The sequence below is a fragment of the Brassica napus genome, chromosome C5 (genome assembly GCF_020379485.1).
Source record: "Brassica napus cultivar Da-Ae chromosome C5, Da-Ae, whole genome shotgun sequence".
In the NCBI taxonomy this organism is placed as follows: Eukaryota; Viridiplantae; Streptophyta; class Magnoliopsida; order Brassicales; family Brassicaceae; genus Brassica; species Brassica napus.
The window spans coordinates 53,360,623-53,373,729 of record NC_063448.1 but is presented as its reverse complement, the minus strand read 5'-3'; the positions used below and the strand labels follow the sequence as shown (position 1 = coordinate 53,373,729).

At 36.9% G+C, this 13,107-nt stretch overlaps 3 protein-coding genes across 3 annotated transcripts; 2 read left to right on the top strand and 1 right to left on the bottom strand.

Moving 5' to 3' along the window:
* Positions 1-1,428: 1,428 nt before the first annotated feature.
* Positions 1,429-6,088, top strand: LOC106400567. The gene is made up of 12 exons (XM_013840913.3): positions 1,429-1,777; positions 1,999-2,108; positions 2,421-2,483; positions 2,570-2,750; positions 2,855-2,959; positions 3,056-3,186; positions 3,280-3,793; positions 3,894-3,959; positions 4,182-4,258; positions 4,337-4,612; positions 4,696-5,725; positions 5,816-6,088. Exons 1-12 carry the CDS (start codon positions 1,514-1,516, stop codon positions 5,987-5,989), a joined length of 2,991 nt encoding a protein of 996 aa, XP_013696367.1. The 5' UTR covers positions 1,429-1,513; the 3' UTR covers positions 5,990-6,088.
* A 51-nt stretch (positions 6,089-6,139) lies between these two features.
* LOC106400568 (asparagine--tRNA ligase, cytoplasmic 2-like) lies at positions 6,140-8,960 on the bottom strand. Its single transcript, XM_013840914.3, has 7 exons — positions 8,252-8,960; positions 7,931-8,176; positions 7,255-7,836; positions 7,003-7,188; positions 6,851-6,915; positions 6,631-6,760; positions 6,140-6,544 (listed from the first exon to the last, which is right to left on the bottom strand). Exons 1-7 carry the CDS (start codon positions 8,687-8,689, stop codon positions 6,299-6,301), a joined length of 1,893 nt encoding a protein of 630 aa, XP_013696368.1. The 5' UTR covers positions 8,690-8,960; the 3' UTR covers positions 6,140-6,298.
* Positions 8,961-10,102: 1,142 nt separating this feature from the next.
* BNAC05G44520D lies at positions 10,103-12,082 on the top strand. The gene has a single exon (XM_013840765.3). It carries the CDS (start codon positions 11,100-11,102, stop codon positions 11,394-11,396), a length of 297 nt encoding a protein of 98 aa, XP_013696219.1. The 5' UTR covers positions 10,103-11,099; the 3' UTR covers positions 11,397-12,082.
* Positions 12,083-13,107: the final 1,025 nt, after the last annotated feature.

Sequence of the window (13,107 nt, the reverse complement as noted above, 5' to 3'; positions counted from 1 at the left end):
TTCGCACTAGGGATTAAGTAGTAACAAAATCGTATTGAAGAATAATTGGTATTTGTCCTTTGGAACTTGGTCTATTGGTTGTGTCTGGCAGTAGAAAATGTTTGTTCGGTAGCTATATGCAAAGTTTCTGTAAAACCGTGGTTGGTGTTTATTTTCGTCAGTAAAATATATTTTTTTTTGGACAATCAGTAAAATATTTAAACGTTAAAATTTGGTCACTAGTATGTTGATAAACCGGCTACAACAAACCGAACGTAGTCACTGCTTACTACCAAACTTAGCGAGTACAATATTAAGAGCATTTCCCAAAATAAATTCTATTTTGAAGTTTCCAAAACTCTATATTTGAAGTTTAAAAGTGTTCTTCTCCAAAATCAAAACTTCAAATCTAACTTCAAAACTATTTGTATTTTATAATATGGTCCTTATATTTGTTATAACTAATTTGAATTCATAAAACTTTTGTAAATAACTAGCACATTTATAAACATATTACAACAATATTAATTAATAAAATATTATATTAAAATATAAAATTTTAAACAAAATAACTTAATTAATATTAAACTTCAAGCAAAATATCATATTATTCCATAAAGTGATTTTCGTAATGCATATATGATCTACTAGTGCATTTCGAAGTAAAACTAGCTCTCCTCATTTTTAATTTGTAGATTAGAGATAAAAAATGTTGAAATCTGGAGATATTAATACTTGTAAATACATTAGATCAGAACAAGAAATGACAAGAGAAACATAAAATATTGCTAACAAACTAACTTTTATCGATGATATTAATGCTCATGAATATATTCAATATGAACAAGAAAGAATTGTACGAAAATACATCTTCATCAACAACAACAACAACCATCTTAAATTACACAAAAAAAATTAGACAATATTTGGAAATTTTGAAGGTTCCAGATCAAACTTACCTGACTATTAGTGTTGTTGTAATATTTAAATATGTGTAATAGTTATGTCTTTGTAATTTTTTAAAAGTTTTTTTTGTATATTTTGTTATCTAAACCTAGTTTTAAATATTTTAAATATTTTTTTAAATTTTTATTTAATTTTATGTGTAAACTTAAATTTTGTAAACAAAACTTAAAATATTTATGATATATAATTTTAATAAGGATTAAAATAATAGACAAAAAAATATTTATGAATTATAAATGTGATGTGTAATTATAGGAATCAAAATACAAATAAAAATATGAAATTTGAAATTCATATTTGGAAAGCAAAAAACTCGTTTTTTGGAGATCTATTACCACACTATACCCATAACAAATAAATGAACGAGTCCGCGTTGGCAACTCTACAAAACATGGGCCTAAAGCCCAATAAGTAATATATCAACCTACACGGCCCAAAAACGTAGACAGTTTCTCAACTATTTAGCGATGGAGGCGCATATTCCACGCGTATTTCGAATCCCGACGACAGTTATCGCGTCGTCGAGTTTCGATCTGTCTGTAAGAGAGCATAAAGTATAGACAGAGCAATGGAGTCGATACAGAGCCGAGTGGAATCGTGGATCAGAGACCAGAGGGCGAGGTTCCTACGCGTCTCGTGGGGACCACTCCAGTGGAGGTTCCGGTGGCCACCGTGGAACGGAGAAGATGCCGATCAGAGGGTCAAGATCCGGCGCGAGTACGAGAAGCGCAAAAAGCAGATTCAGGATCTTTGTCTCGCCCTCAAGTCGGAGTCGGTCGAAGATTTACAGGATTTGCTCTGTTGCATGGTTCTGTCCGAATGTGTTTACAAAGTAATTAATCCTTAACCCTTTATATAATTAATCTTAGTCTCAATTGATTTAGAAGGCTAACACTTAGTATTAGTTAGTTACAGTTAAATGTTGATTAACTAATATGTTCTGTTAGTTAGTTAGTTAGTTAGTTAGTTAGAAACTCTGTTTTACGCTATTGCTTCAATGTAGAGGTTTTAATGAGAAACTCTGTTTACGCTATTGCGTTGTTGTTCTGATAGAGACCTGCAAGTGAGATGGTTCGAGCTGTAAACAAATTTAAAGCAGACTTTGGTGGCCAATTCATTTCCTTGGAGCGAGTTCAGCCTTCATCAGATCATGTCCCTCACAGGTTTTGTTTCACATCTCTTAGTGGTTAGCGAGATTTTTGAACTTCTTTTAATGTTTTTTTTTCTCTCTCTCTCTAGTTTGTATTTTACATAAATTATTTTTGGATTTTTCGAATCATGGTTGCTTTAATATGGATATGCTTTAGTTTTGACGAGTCTGTATCAGCAAAAAGAACAATCTCAATGTATACATTTGTTTGTTAATAGATTCCATATGCAGCTTTCTATTGAAATTTATAAAATTAAATTTTGTTCTGTTTTCTACTAGATGGGTGTGGTTCCTAATACTCTAGCTGAAACTTACTTAAATGCAGGTATCTACTCGCTGAGGCTGGTGATACTTTGTTTGCATCCTTTGTCGGAACTAGGCAGTACAAGTAAGTCTTGGAGTTTCTATTTCATTGGAAAAAAAAAATAGATCGAATGTAGAAGATGTGTTTTTTCATTCATCGGTGTGTTCTAGGGACATCATGGCCGATGCAAACATACTTCAAGGTCACATATTTCAAGATGATGTCGCAGAGGATGAATGCATGGCAGCTCTACCAAGCGATTCACAGAAGAATAACGGAGAGGGTCTGCGGAATCCTCTTGATTCAAAGGCTAAGCAACGTAGAGATAAGCCTAAACCTGCTGCACATCGGGTATGCTTTTGGTGCTGTGTATCTTCAGTACACTATTATCTTATGCATGTTTAAAATTAAGTTATTATTTTTCAAAACTAACCCCCTCCAATTTTAATAACTAGGGATTCTTGGCTCGTGCTAAGGGGATACCTGCTCTGGAATTATATAGACTTGCTCAGAAAAAGCAAAGGAAACTTGTATTATGTGGACATTCACTTGGTGGAGCTGTAAGTTTGATTGATATCACCTTTGGCGTTCATTGTCTACATCTGGCTTCTCCTTATTGACTCCTTGGTTTTGTATTTGTACTTTAACTTACATAGGTTGCTGCGTTAGCTACACTCGCCATATTGAGGGCTGTTGCTGCCTCTTCTACAAAGAAAGGAAGTGAAAACATTCATGTCAAATGCATTACCTTTTCCCAGCCTCCTGTTGGGAACGCTGCGTTGCGAGAGTATGTTTTTTTGGAGTACTAGTTAAACACACGGCTGGGCTTAATCAGAGCACTCTCATATATTTTTTTCCCTTACTTTGTTTGTTTTTGCAGTTACGTTCATGAAAAAGGGTGGCATCATTATTTCAAAAGCTACTGTATACCTGAAGATTTAGTCCCTAGAATCCTCTCTCCTGCATACTTTCATCACTACAATGAGCAAAGAATATCAATGGCTGGAGAGGCATCAGAGGCGGAAAAGACAAAAGGCAAAGAACAGGAGCAGTTAGTCATCGGTGTTGGCCCTGTTCAGAACTCATTCTGGAGGCTTTCAAGGCTTGTTCCCCTTGAGGCTGTTAAAAAACAGCTGGATAGGTATAGGGGAAAGAAAGAGGATCCTGCAGAGGAATCTGTAGTGTCGTCGGCTCCTATCGAGGACGTGCTTATGGAACCACAGTCTCTTGAGATTGAAGAGGGTGGGGATGGTATATCTCTCAAGCCGTTGCCGGATAGTGGTAAGGGGCAAACAGTTAATGGGAAGAGTGAAGGAAAGACCGATTCGTCCAATGGGTTTGGGAATAGCTGGCGCAGGGTTCCTTCTTTACCTTCTTACGTACCATTTGGAGAGGTAGATGTTATAACTTATACATAAATGTGATAAGCTTTGGTGCTCAGTGGAATTGTGGTTCCTTCAAAACAGCTTACTAAGTTTACTGTGCGTATCACAGCTATATCTCTTGGGAACTGCATCTGTGGAATCACTTTCAGAAGGAGAGTACTCTAAATTAACATCGGTACGACCTTCCTTTGCTTATTAATCTCAATTTGTGAACGTATCCGAACAGTTCAAGGCATACTAGAACCAAGTCGGTCTGGTTTTTGGAGCTCTCTAACTAGCTTTAGGTGGTTAGTTAGAGATGCCATTTGCACGCTTATCTTCACATTTAGGTTATGGTTGATGATGACCTTGAGGTTCTCTTATTTGGTTGCATTTTTTTTGGCAAAGATATTTTCAGGTCAGATCTGTGATTACCGAACTGAGAGAACGTCTTCAGTCACATTCTATGAAATCCTATAGGTCTCGCTTCCAGAGGTAATAGATTCATACATAGGCTGGTTTCTTTAGCTTTGGTATGCTCTTCACTGACATGCCTTTTTTTCCATTCTGTAGAATACATGACCTCTGCATGGATATTGATGGATTCTTCGGAGTGGATCAACAGAAGCAGTTTCCTCATTTACAACAGTGGCTTGGGCTTGCTGTCGGTGGTAGTGTAGAGATCGGGCATATCGTTGAATCACCGATCATTAAAACCGCCACTTCTGTGGCTCCTCTTGGCTGGAATGGCGTTCCTGGTGATAAGAATGCAGAACCTCTGAAAGTTGATATCACTGGTCATGGGTTGCACTTGTGTTCCTTTGTTCATGCACAAGTGAATGGCAACTGGTATAATCTAATATCACTTATTTTCTCATCTTCTATTTGATGATGACAAGTATGTGTGATACAGTGTTATTAACTCTCTCCAGGTGCTCAACTACTGTGGAATCCTTCCCTTCAACACCTGCCTTTTCTTCCGATAATGTAGAGCAGACGGAGCTACAGAAAATTAGAGTGACTATTGGAGCTCCTTTAAAACGACCTCCAAGCAATCAGATAGTTGAAGATCCTTTAGTACCTATGTTCTCCTCTGTCGATTCAAACACCGGTTTGGTGAAGGAAGGAATCAGTTTAGGATTTTTCCAAGAGGACAAGTTTGTACGTCCCGAAGGTTTGGAGGACTTGTATATATTCTGTACTAGTGATTTCGCTACTGTGGCTAAGGAGGTTGAGGTCAGAACACGGAGGGTGCGGTTACTCGGGCTTGAGGGTGCTGGTAAAACCTCTCTCTTCCGGGCCATACTGGGCCAAACCATGCTGAGTTCGATGACCCATGTGGAGAATCTGCAGATACAGTCCGATGTTCAAGACTGTATCGTTGGTGGTGTTTGCTACTCCGACACAGTGGGTGTGAACCTGCAGGAGCTGCAGTTAGAGGCTTCTCGCTTTAGAGAAGAGCTATGGAAAGGAGTTCGCAACCTAAGTAAAAAAATAGATTTAATCATTCTTGTGCACAATCTCTCTCACAGAGTACCACGCTACCAGAACTCAACAACACAACAGCAGCAGCCAGCACTTGCTCTTCTGTTAGACGAGGTGAAGTCCCTCGGCATCCCTTGGGTTCTAGCCATTACAAACAAGTTCTCAGTGAGTGCACATCAGCAGAAAACAATGATAGAAGCTGTTCTTCAGGCTTATCAAGCGTCGCCAAACTCAACCGGGATTGTGAACTCTATCCCTTATGTTATTTCCGGCTCTGGGAGCTCCTCGTTGCCTTGGGCAGCTGTGAACGCTGGTAATGAAGGATCATTAGGCGCTCAGAAGCTGATATTCGCTCCACTCGACCTTGTCAAAAGGCCTTTTCAGAGAAAAGACACTGTGTTTCCAGTGGACGGTGTGAGTTCCCTTTGCCAGCTTGTCCACCGCGTCCTTCAAAGTCAAGAAGAAGCTTGCTTTCAGGTACCTTCACTCTCCTAGCTTGTTGAAAGTAATCTTGTAGATGTCAATGTAATAATGCTCATGTCGCTTCAATGTTTATATAACTTTCAGGAACTTGCTAAAGAGAGACTGTTGGTGGAACTAGCCAGAAGCCGAGCCGTAGATGGTTCACAGGGCAAGCCATCGTCGATGTCAGCAGCAGCTGTGGGTGCTTCACTTGGAGCAGGTCTTGGTCTTGTCTTAGCAGTTGTAATGGGTGCGGGTTCTGCTTTACGAAAGCCCTGATTGTACCCAACGAACCATTGAATCTGTTATCAATATAATATTTAATATAATGTACATATAGTTCCTTTAGAGCTGGATATTAAATTCATGATTTCACCATTTTATCTGATTCAGTGAGGCCATTTGCTCTAATCCTTGACAGATTGCAAGTTAGGACTGCTAAGTATAACCTTGATAATGCTTTCTTCCAAAATATACAATCTTCATAATCATAATAAACATTTTGGGTTACAATTATTTTTTGCGCCAAGTGTGATTACATAGATTACATAACGATGTTGTGTCTCTACATAAAACCTTGAAGCTGCTTTAGTTATTTGCTTTGCCCCAACTTCTAGGGAAAGGAACTGCGTCTTTAATATCTGGAAGTCCTGTGGCAAACAGAAGCATATGCTCCATTCTTAAACTTATTCCAGAATGCTTCACTGTCCCATGCCTCCTTAAATCTAAGTACCACTCGTACTTCTCCTTTGTTGTCAATCCATATTCACTGATTCTCGCATCCAAAATCTCAAACCGTTCTTCGTTTTGGCTCCCAGTGATCACAACCCCAACCTGTAAAAGTTGAAGATTTTTGTAACATTCTGCAACTTTCAATTTCCTAATTTTAGAGCAAAGTTTGGTTTGCTTCTCTACTCCACCTTTGGTACGACCAGATCAAATGCTGCTACAGTCTCCTTATCGTCATTCAACCGTGTGTAAAACGGTTTAACCTCTTTCGGGTAGCTATGTATAATTACACAACCCTTGTAGATCTCATCAGTTAGGTAACTGCAACATTATACGTTGCACACCAATATTTCAAAGGCAGATCTTGAGAAAAAGACTTAAACTGCAATCCTCATAGGCAAAACATTATACCTGAGATGCTCCTCTGTTAAAGCAACGCCCCACTCAGGTTTGGTTTCGAATGTCCTAGTGGTTGCCTGTTTGTAGAGATTGAGATCATTATGACATAGAAACACAAATTAGTACGTAGTGAATGAACTATATGGGATTTGAAGGTGTTTCACCTTTTGTAGAACACTAATCGCTTCACTATAAGAGAACCTCAAAATAGAACTAGACGCTGTTGCTTCAATACGTATGGTGATGGTCTTATCTACTCGTTTAGATATGAATTTCATGTCTTCGTGACGATTTTCCAGAAGATAATTACACAGGAACTTGAAGAATTCAGCAGCACAATCCATAGCATCCTGTAACATCCAAATGAAACAAGTTAATCACTGAGTGGCCTTTATCAAAATCAATGTTGATCTTACATCTAATTCAGAGAAAGCTATCTCAGTCTCCACATTCCACATCTCAGCCAAATGCCTTGTACTGTCGATTTTATCAGCTATGAATCTCGGTCCAAAGGTATAGACTTTTCCAAGTGCAGAAGCATAGCTCTCAAGATGAAGCCTCCCAGACACAGTCAGATAAGCCTCACAACCAAAGAAATCTTTCGAGAAATCAACCTTCTCAGGTTTGATCAGAGTTGCTGATGCCTTTGGTCTTTGTTTCATCTCAAGCTGCGATGCAAGATCGCTCGTTTTCTTCAAGTCGTGTACGGCAGCAACCACAGCTTCTCTGTTGCTGTCAGTCCTCTTAAGGTGGTCAATTAGCCTAGTCTTCTCCTTTACCGCAGCCTTAACTGTGTCAATGCTGACTCCATCTTTTTCATTGACATGTTTCTTCTCCTCTTTATCATCATCTTCACCTAAAAGAGTAGTGACTCTAAACATCTCGCCAGCTCCAGTGGTTGTGATGACTGGTACTTGAACATACTGAAACCCATTGTTTTGAAGAAACGTGTGGCTCGCTAAAGTTAATGCACCGTGGACTCGAGTCACCGATCCAACCTTCACCAACAACAGAATATAATCTAATATCAGAGACAAAACCAGCTGTCTGAAAGATTTCACTATAATAAAATGTTGAAATATAGTTTTATACCGTAGTTGTGCGGGGCCTGAAATGAGAGTGGTCTCTAAGCATATGCAGAGGAAGCTGTTTCTTTGAGAGTGGATACTTGTCAGGATCCACTGCTCCCACATGAAGAAGCTTCTCTGCCTCAAGCTCAATAACGTGTTTTGCAGAAGCAGCCAATGGTTCTCTCAACACACCTTCTGCTACAATACATGTCCCTAGAGACATGAGCTGAGTTGCTGGAACAGTCGACAACACAGAATCAACAATAACCTGAGAAAGAAATAAAAATAAAAATTTAGCTCTCATTGGCATTTCATCGAACAACTTATGTGCAAAAAACTTTACCTGGAGAGTGGAGACGGAGGAGCCATCATTGATCTGGAAGTGAATTATATACTCCGGCGGTGACGAGGCCTTCTGACCGGCGAGGTCGTGTTTCTCGAAGATCGGGTAAGTCTTTCCGCCGCTGCTCAAGACATCGAAAACTTTTCTGAAAATATTCATCTTCGAGTTGATTATCTCCGTGCAGCTGAAGCTGGGCGTCGGAGAAGCCTGACTCCCGCCGCTCGACGGCGGAGGGACGAAAACCGGCGGTAAAGATTCTTTCTTTACGGCTCTAGAGGACTTCACCCATCCACCGACGACGACCCTTTTCTCGATGAAACCTGCGCCGCCGTCGCTCCGTTCGAGGAGAGTCTTTAACTCGACTCGGTTCGAGTACTTTGACAAGGGAATGAGATTCGGAGAGGCGTCTTCATGATGGGTTTTCCCGTGGGAATCCATTTTGGGTTGTTTGTAATTTCCGGTGAATCGGAAGGAATACGAAGAAGAGAGGAAGATTTGAGAGTGGAGAGGTTACTTGGATTGGGATAATCAGAAACGAAGAAGATATTATTTATAAACATGATTACTTGAAGATAAGTTTGATTGAGAGAGGAGAAGAGAAATTAGAGGAAGCTTAGATCGTTGGGAGAGGGAAAAGGATTGCTTGTTTTTCTCTTGCGGAGAAACAGAGAGAACGACAAGGTTTGGTCTTCTTAGATTCGCGGGAACTGCGTGAGAAGATGATGATATTAAATTTTAAACCTTAATGCAAACAACATTTGTAAACTTTAGGCCCAAATGGCCCAATAGATACCCGTTTAGATTGCAATCCGCCACTTAATATGAGGTGTGTATATATCTATTGTGCCTCAAAATTATTATGATTTACAAAAATCATATTCTTTTCGGTTTAATCCGCCGCTTAATACCGAAAATTAATACTATTATTATGATTTACAATAATCGTATCATGAAATATATTTATACTGCAATTGCGCGGGATAAATGTTATATATAAAACTAATTTTTATCTATTATTATTTATCTGTATTCATTTACTATGTATATGATTAAATTAGAGTAAAGACATAAATCAAAACAATACATATTGTTTATTTACGATACGTTTTTGGTAAATAAATCAAAGCAATCATTTTATTTATTTTAGATGGCATATAACTAAATTTTAACGACATGAACATAGATATATAGTATATTTTAATATAAATATTTAGTATTGAGAATTCATACTCATATGATAAACACAAAATTTCTAATGTGCAAATTTTTTAATGCAAAATTCAAAATTAAAATATTAAGGTTTCAATAATTTTTCAATACAAATTTAGAAATTATCATATTTAAGTATTTTCTATGTTATATAGTTTAATTTTAAACTATATTAATATATAATATGAATGTCTAGTAAATGAGACTTCATATTCATACGATTTATGATCATTAATTGTATCTTGTTATTACCAAAAAATGTTAAATCATTGATCACAAAATTTTAGTGTGAGACATTTAACGTTTTTAATAATTTATAGTCGTTTTAAAAATTTTAAATATATCATATAAGAAAAAAATTAATTTTTTATTATATGATTAATGTGGTTATTTAATATATTTTAATAATATAAAATTAAACAAAAAGGAGCTAAGATACAAAAATTATTATCAAATATTTATTATTCATAATCATTGATTGTTATATATACGTTAATCATATTAGACAATTCCGTAAATTTTATTTTAGAAAAATGCGAAAATATTTTTTTGTATACTATTTATCAATTTAATAGTTATTTTAATAAAAAGTATAATATAAATTAAGATGGACCAACCTATTTTGCTAAGAATTCTGAATTTCATTATCGCGGTGACACGTGGTTACAAAACAATATTGTAATTTTCTCAATTAATATACAAAGGATTGACAAATGTATTATCTTAGTTAAAATTTTTTTTGTTGTGTAACTTTATATGCTTACATATATTTTGACCAAAAACAAACACTAGACGACTGGTTGTTTCGATTGTAATTATGTAAGATCTTGTCAGTAAGCAGTTGAAAGACAAAAAAAGGAATATGAATGGGGGCGGGTCACATGTAAACTGCAATGATGGTTACCACGAGGCTACATAACCTAACTAAAGCACACATTATTAGATACTGAACCTTTTTTTGATAAAAATAGTATACTCTCCAACTTAACGTAGACTTGAGGTCTAGAATTCGCAGACGAAAGCAACATATTTAATATATCGAAAATATCGCAATACCCTTAACTAACCTCTATAGACTATAGGCTTCTCATATAATGGCCAATGATTGAACAAATGCCAATATCTAAGTTTCCAGCTTAAAGTAATGGAGAATTTGTGTAAGTAGCAGGAATCGCTAAGGCGTTAAACGTCAAAGAAAATCTACCAACTATGAAACTACAAAGTCTAATGAAATATGTTGAACACTTGTGCCATAACCCATAAGGCGATCATATCAAGAAAAGTTATTTTTATCATCTAAAGGACTCAAATATATCCTCTATTATTAGGCATTTTCTTGATCACTTTGAGTTAGATCTAATCTTAAACTTGTTTAGTATAGTATAATAATATGAGATGGAAATAGAATATTTTCCAAAAGGTTAACCTCTCTCCTACTCACACATAGGCCTCTTAATGATGCTCATAATCATTGCCTCTTTCAATGATTAAAATCTCTTTGATTCCAAGCTTTACACATCATCCATGATCACTCAGTCACTTCTCCTATTTATAAATCCATGCTCAAGAACTTGCATACTCAGAAACCCAAAGCTGAATAGTAAATCAAATCAGAAAGACAAAGAAAAAGGAAGAAAGTATGGTAAGAAGAAACGCAGTTCATGCCACTTCAAGTCTTCCGTCTAGGCTTTGGTGGCCGCAGCAACGGAGGAAAGGAAAAAGGGCCGTCGTGAGATTAGGAAACCGGCGACGAGGATTCTTTGTGGGACAACCGCGGACGGTGGTGCAGAGATGGAGGATGAACATCGGAAAACCAATGAAAATAATGAGAAATATCATTTTGGGAATGATCTCAAATGGTGGAAATGTTAAGTTCTTTGATGCTTATCTTTGGTCTTTACCGATTTTACGTCCTCAGTTGTTTCCACTATGCTGATCATTTGCTACACAGAGTTCTAACTGTAAAACTGTAATATTTTTCTTGTTTTATCTTTCACCCCACTTTTGTATTAATCTAAATAATTGTCTTTATAATAAAGTTTTTTGTGCCAAATATAAGAAGGTATAATAAAGTTTTCATTTCATGCTAGGACTTTTCTTTGTCAAACGGGTGGAAGCTTATGAAAAAGGATTTGATTTTTTTTTCGAAACACAAAAAAGGAATTGCAGACAATCATTGTCTTTTTCAGTCTTGCACTAACTTTTTTTAGTTGCAAACATGCGAGTTCTACTCCTACACATGCAAGCATGATATATGTTAGTCGACTTCTACTTCTACACATGCAAGCATCATATATATAAGTCTGAAAGTTTCTTCAGTCTAATTAAAAACAGAAACAAATCGTGATTTTCAAGTAAACGTATTACAAAACTTTGATAATAAATAACGTATTACAAAACTTTGATAATAAAAGGTAGAGAATTAGTTACACGGAGGAAAATTGGCAGAACATTTTCCAGGTAACTGAAGTGACAGAGTGCGGTCAACACCAGAGATAGGTGGTCCCTTGGAAAGAGCACATAGACAAGGTTGACCAAGCCTCTTGATGGCAGCGCAACATAGCCCGTTGGGAGACAATGTGCTAAACGGCGCGACTGATGGTCTACACGGCACGAGTTGAATCAAAGCCGACAAAAATGTTCGACCACATGGGTGTGCCGTCGCCTCTTCGATCAGGACTGCCTCGACCAAAACCATAATCAATATGACTGTTTTAAGAACGTGTGAGTTATTCATTTTAGTAACTTATTTTCTAGTTTTGAAAATGTTTGAAAAGGTGAGGCTTATTTATAAGCTGTACGTATAAAAGTAGGATAGTGCAAGGAGAATGATCGCATGAATAACCTAATGGAGTTGAATTAGATAGATCATGAAACTTGTGGTTTATTTGATGTTTATATGTTCATCCAAGTCATGGGTCTTAATCATCACCTTAAACTAAATATCTCACCATCCAGGTGTTGATGACCTGGTGGCAGTATCAGCTGCGTGACTCTGTTCTAAACTATGTAAAGAGTTATTAAAATTGGTATTGTTGCCACATTGACGAGAAGACAAACAATAAAAACCGAAACATCTCATTGTCTCACCAGTTTAAACTGATTATCCCTATTTTTATCTCCACATTAAACTATTAATTCCTGCTAATCACATACGTCCCAGAAAAATAGTTAAGAAGGTGGCTGAGAAAGTGATAAACGACAAAATCTCTCATAACTGGACTAAGTTTGCGCAACTGTTTCATTGACACCCCCTAGTAAATTCAGACAGTTACTTCCGAAGCCAAGCTGGAGACAGACTTGACTTCAGCTTGATGATGGTCAGGGTTTTATAGTTACACGCTTTATTATGTCACAACTGATTGGACTGTAAGAACTCTAGGGGATCACTTTTACTAAAAATAAAGCAACCAGATATTCTGTGAAGATGAAATGATTGTTCTATGAGACTTATTTGGCTATATATAGGATAATATCTGTTTAAAGTTTAAACAATAGACAACCAAAAATAATACAACATTCATCACCTCACATCACTGTTATCATCATCAATCACTCGAACCAAATATGGACCATTCCCTTCAACATCTTTCTCCAAAACAAACCAGATCTTGTTTCTCTCCCATCTAATTTCCGCTCAAGAATAT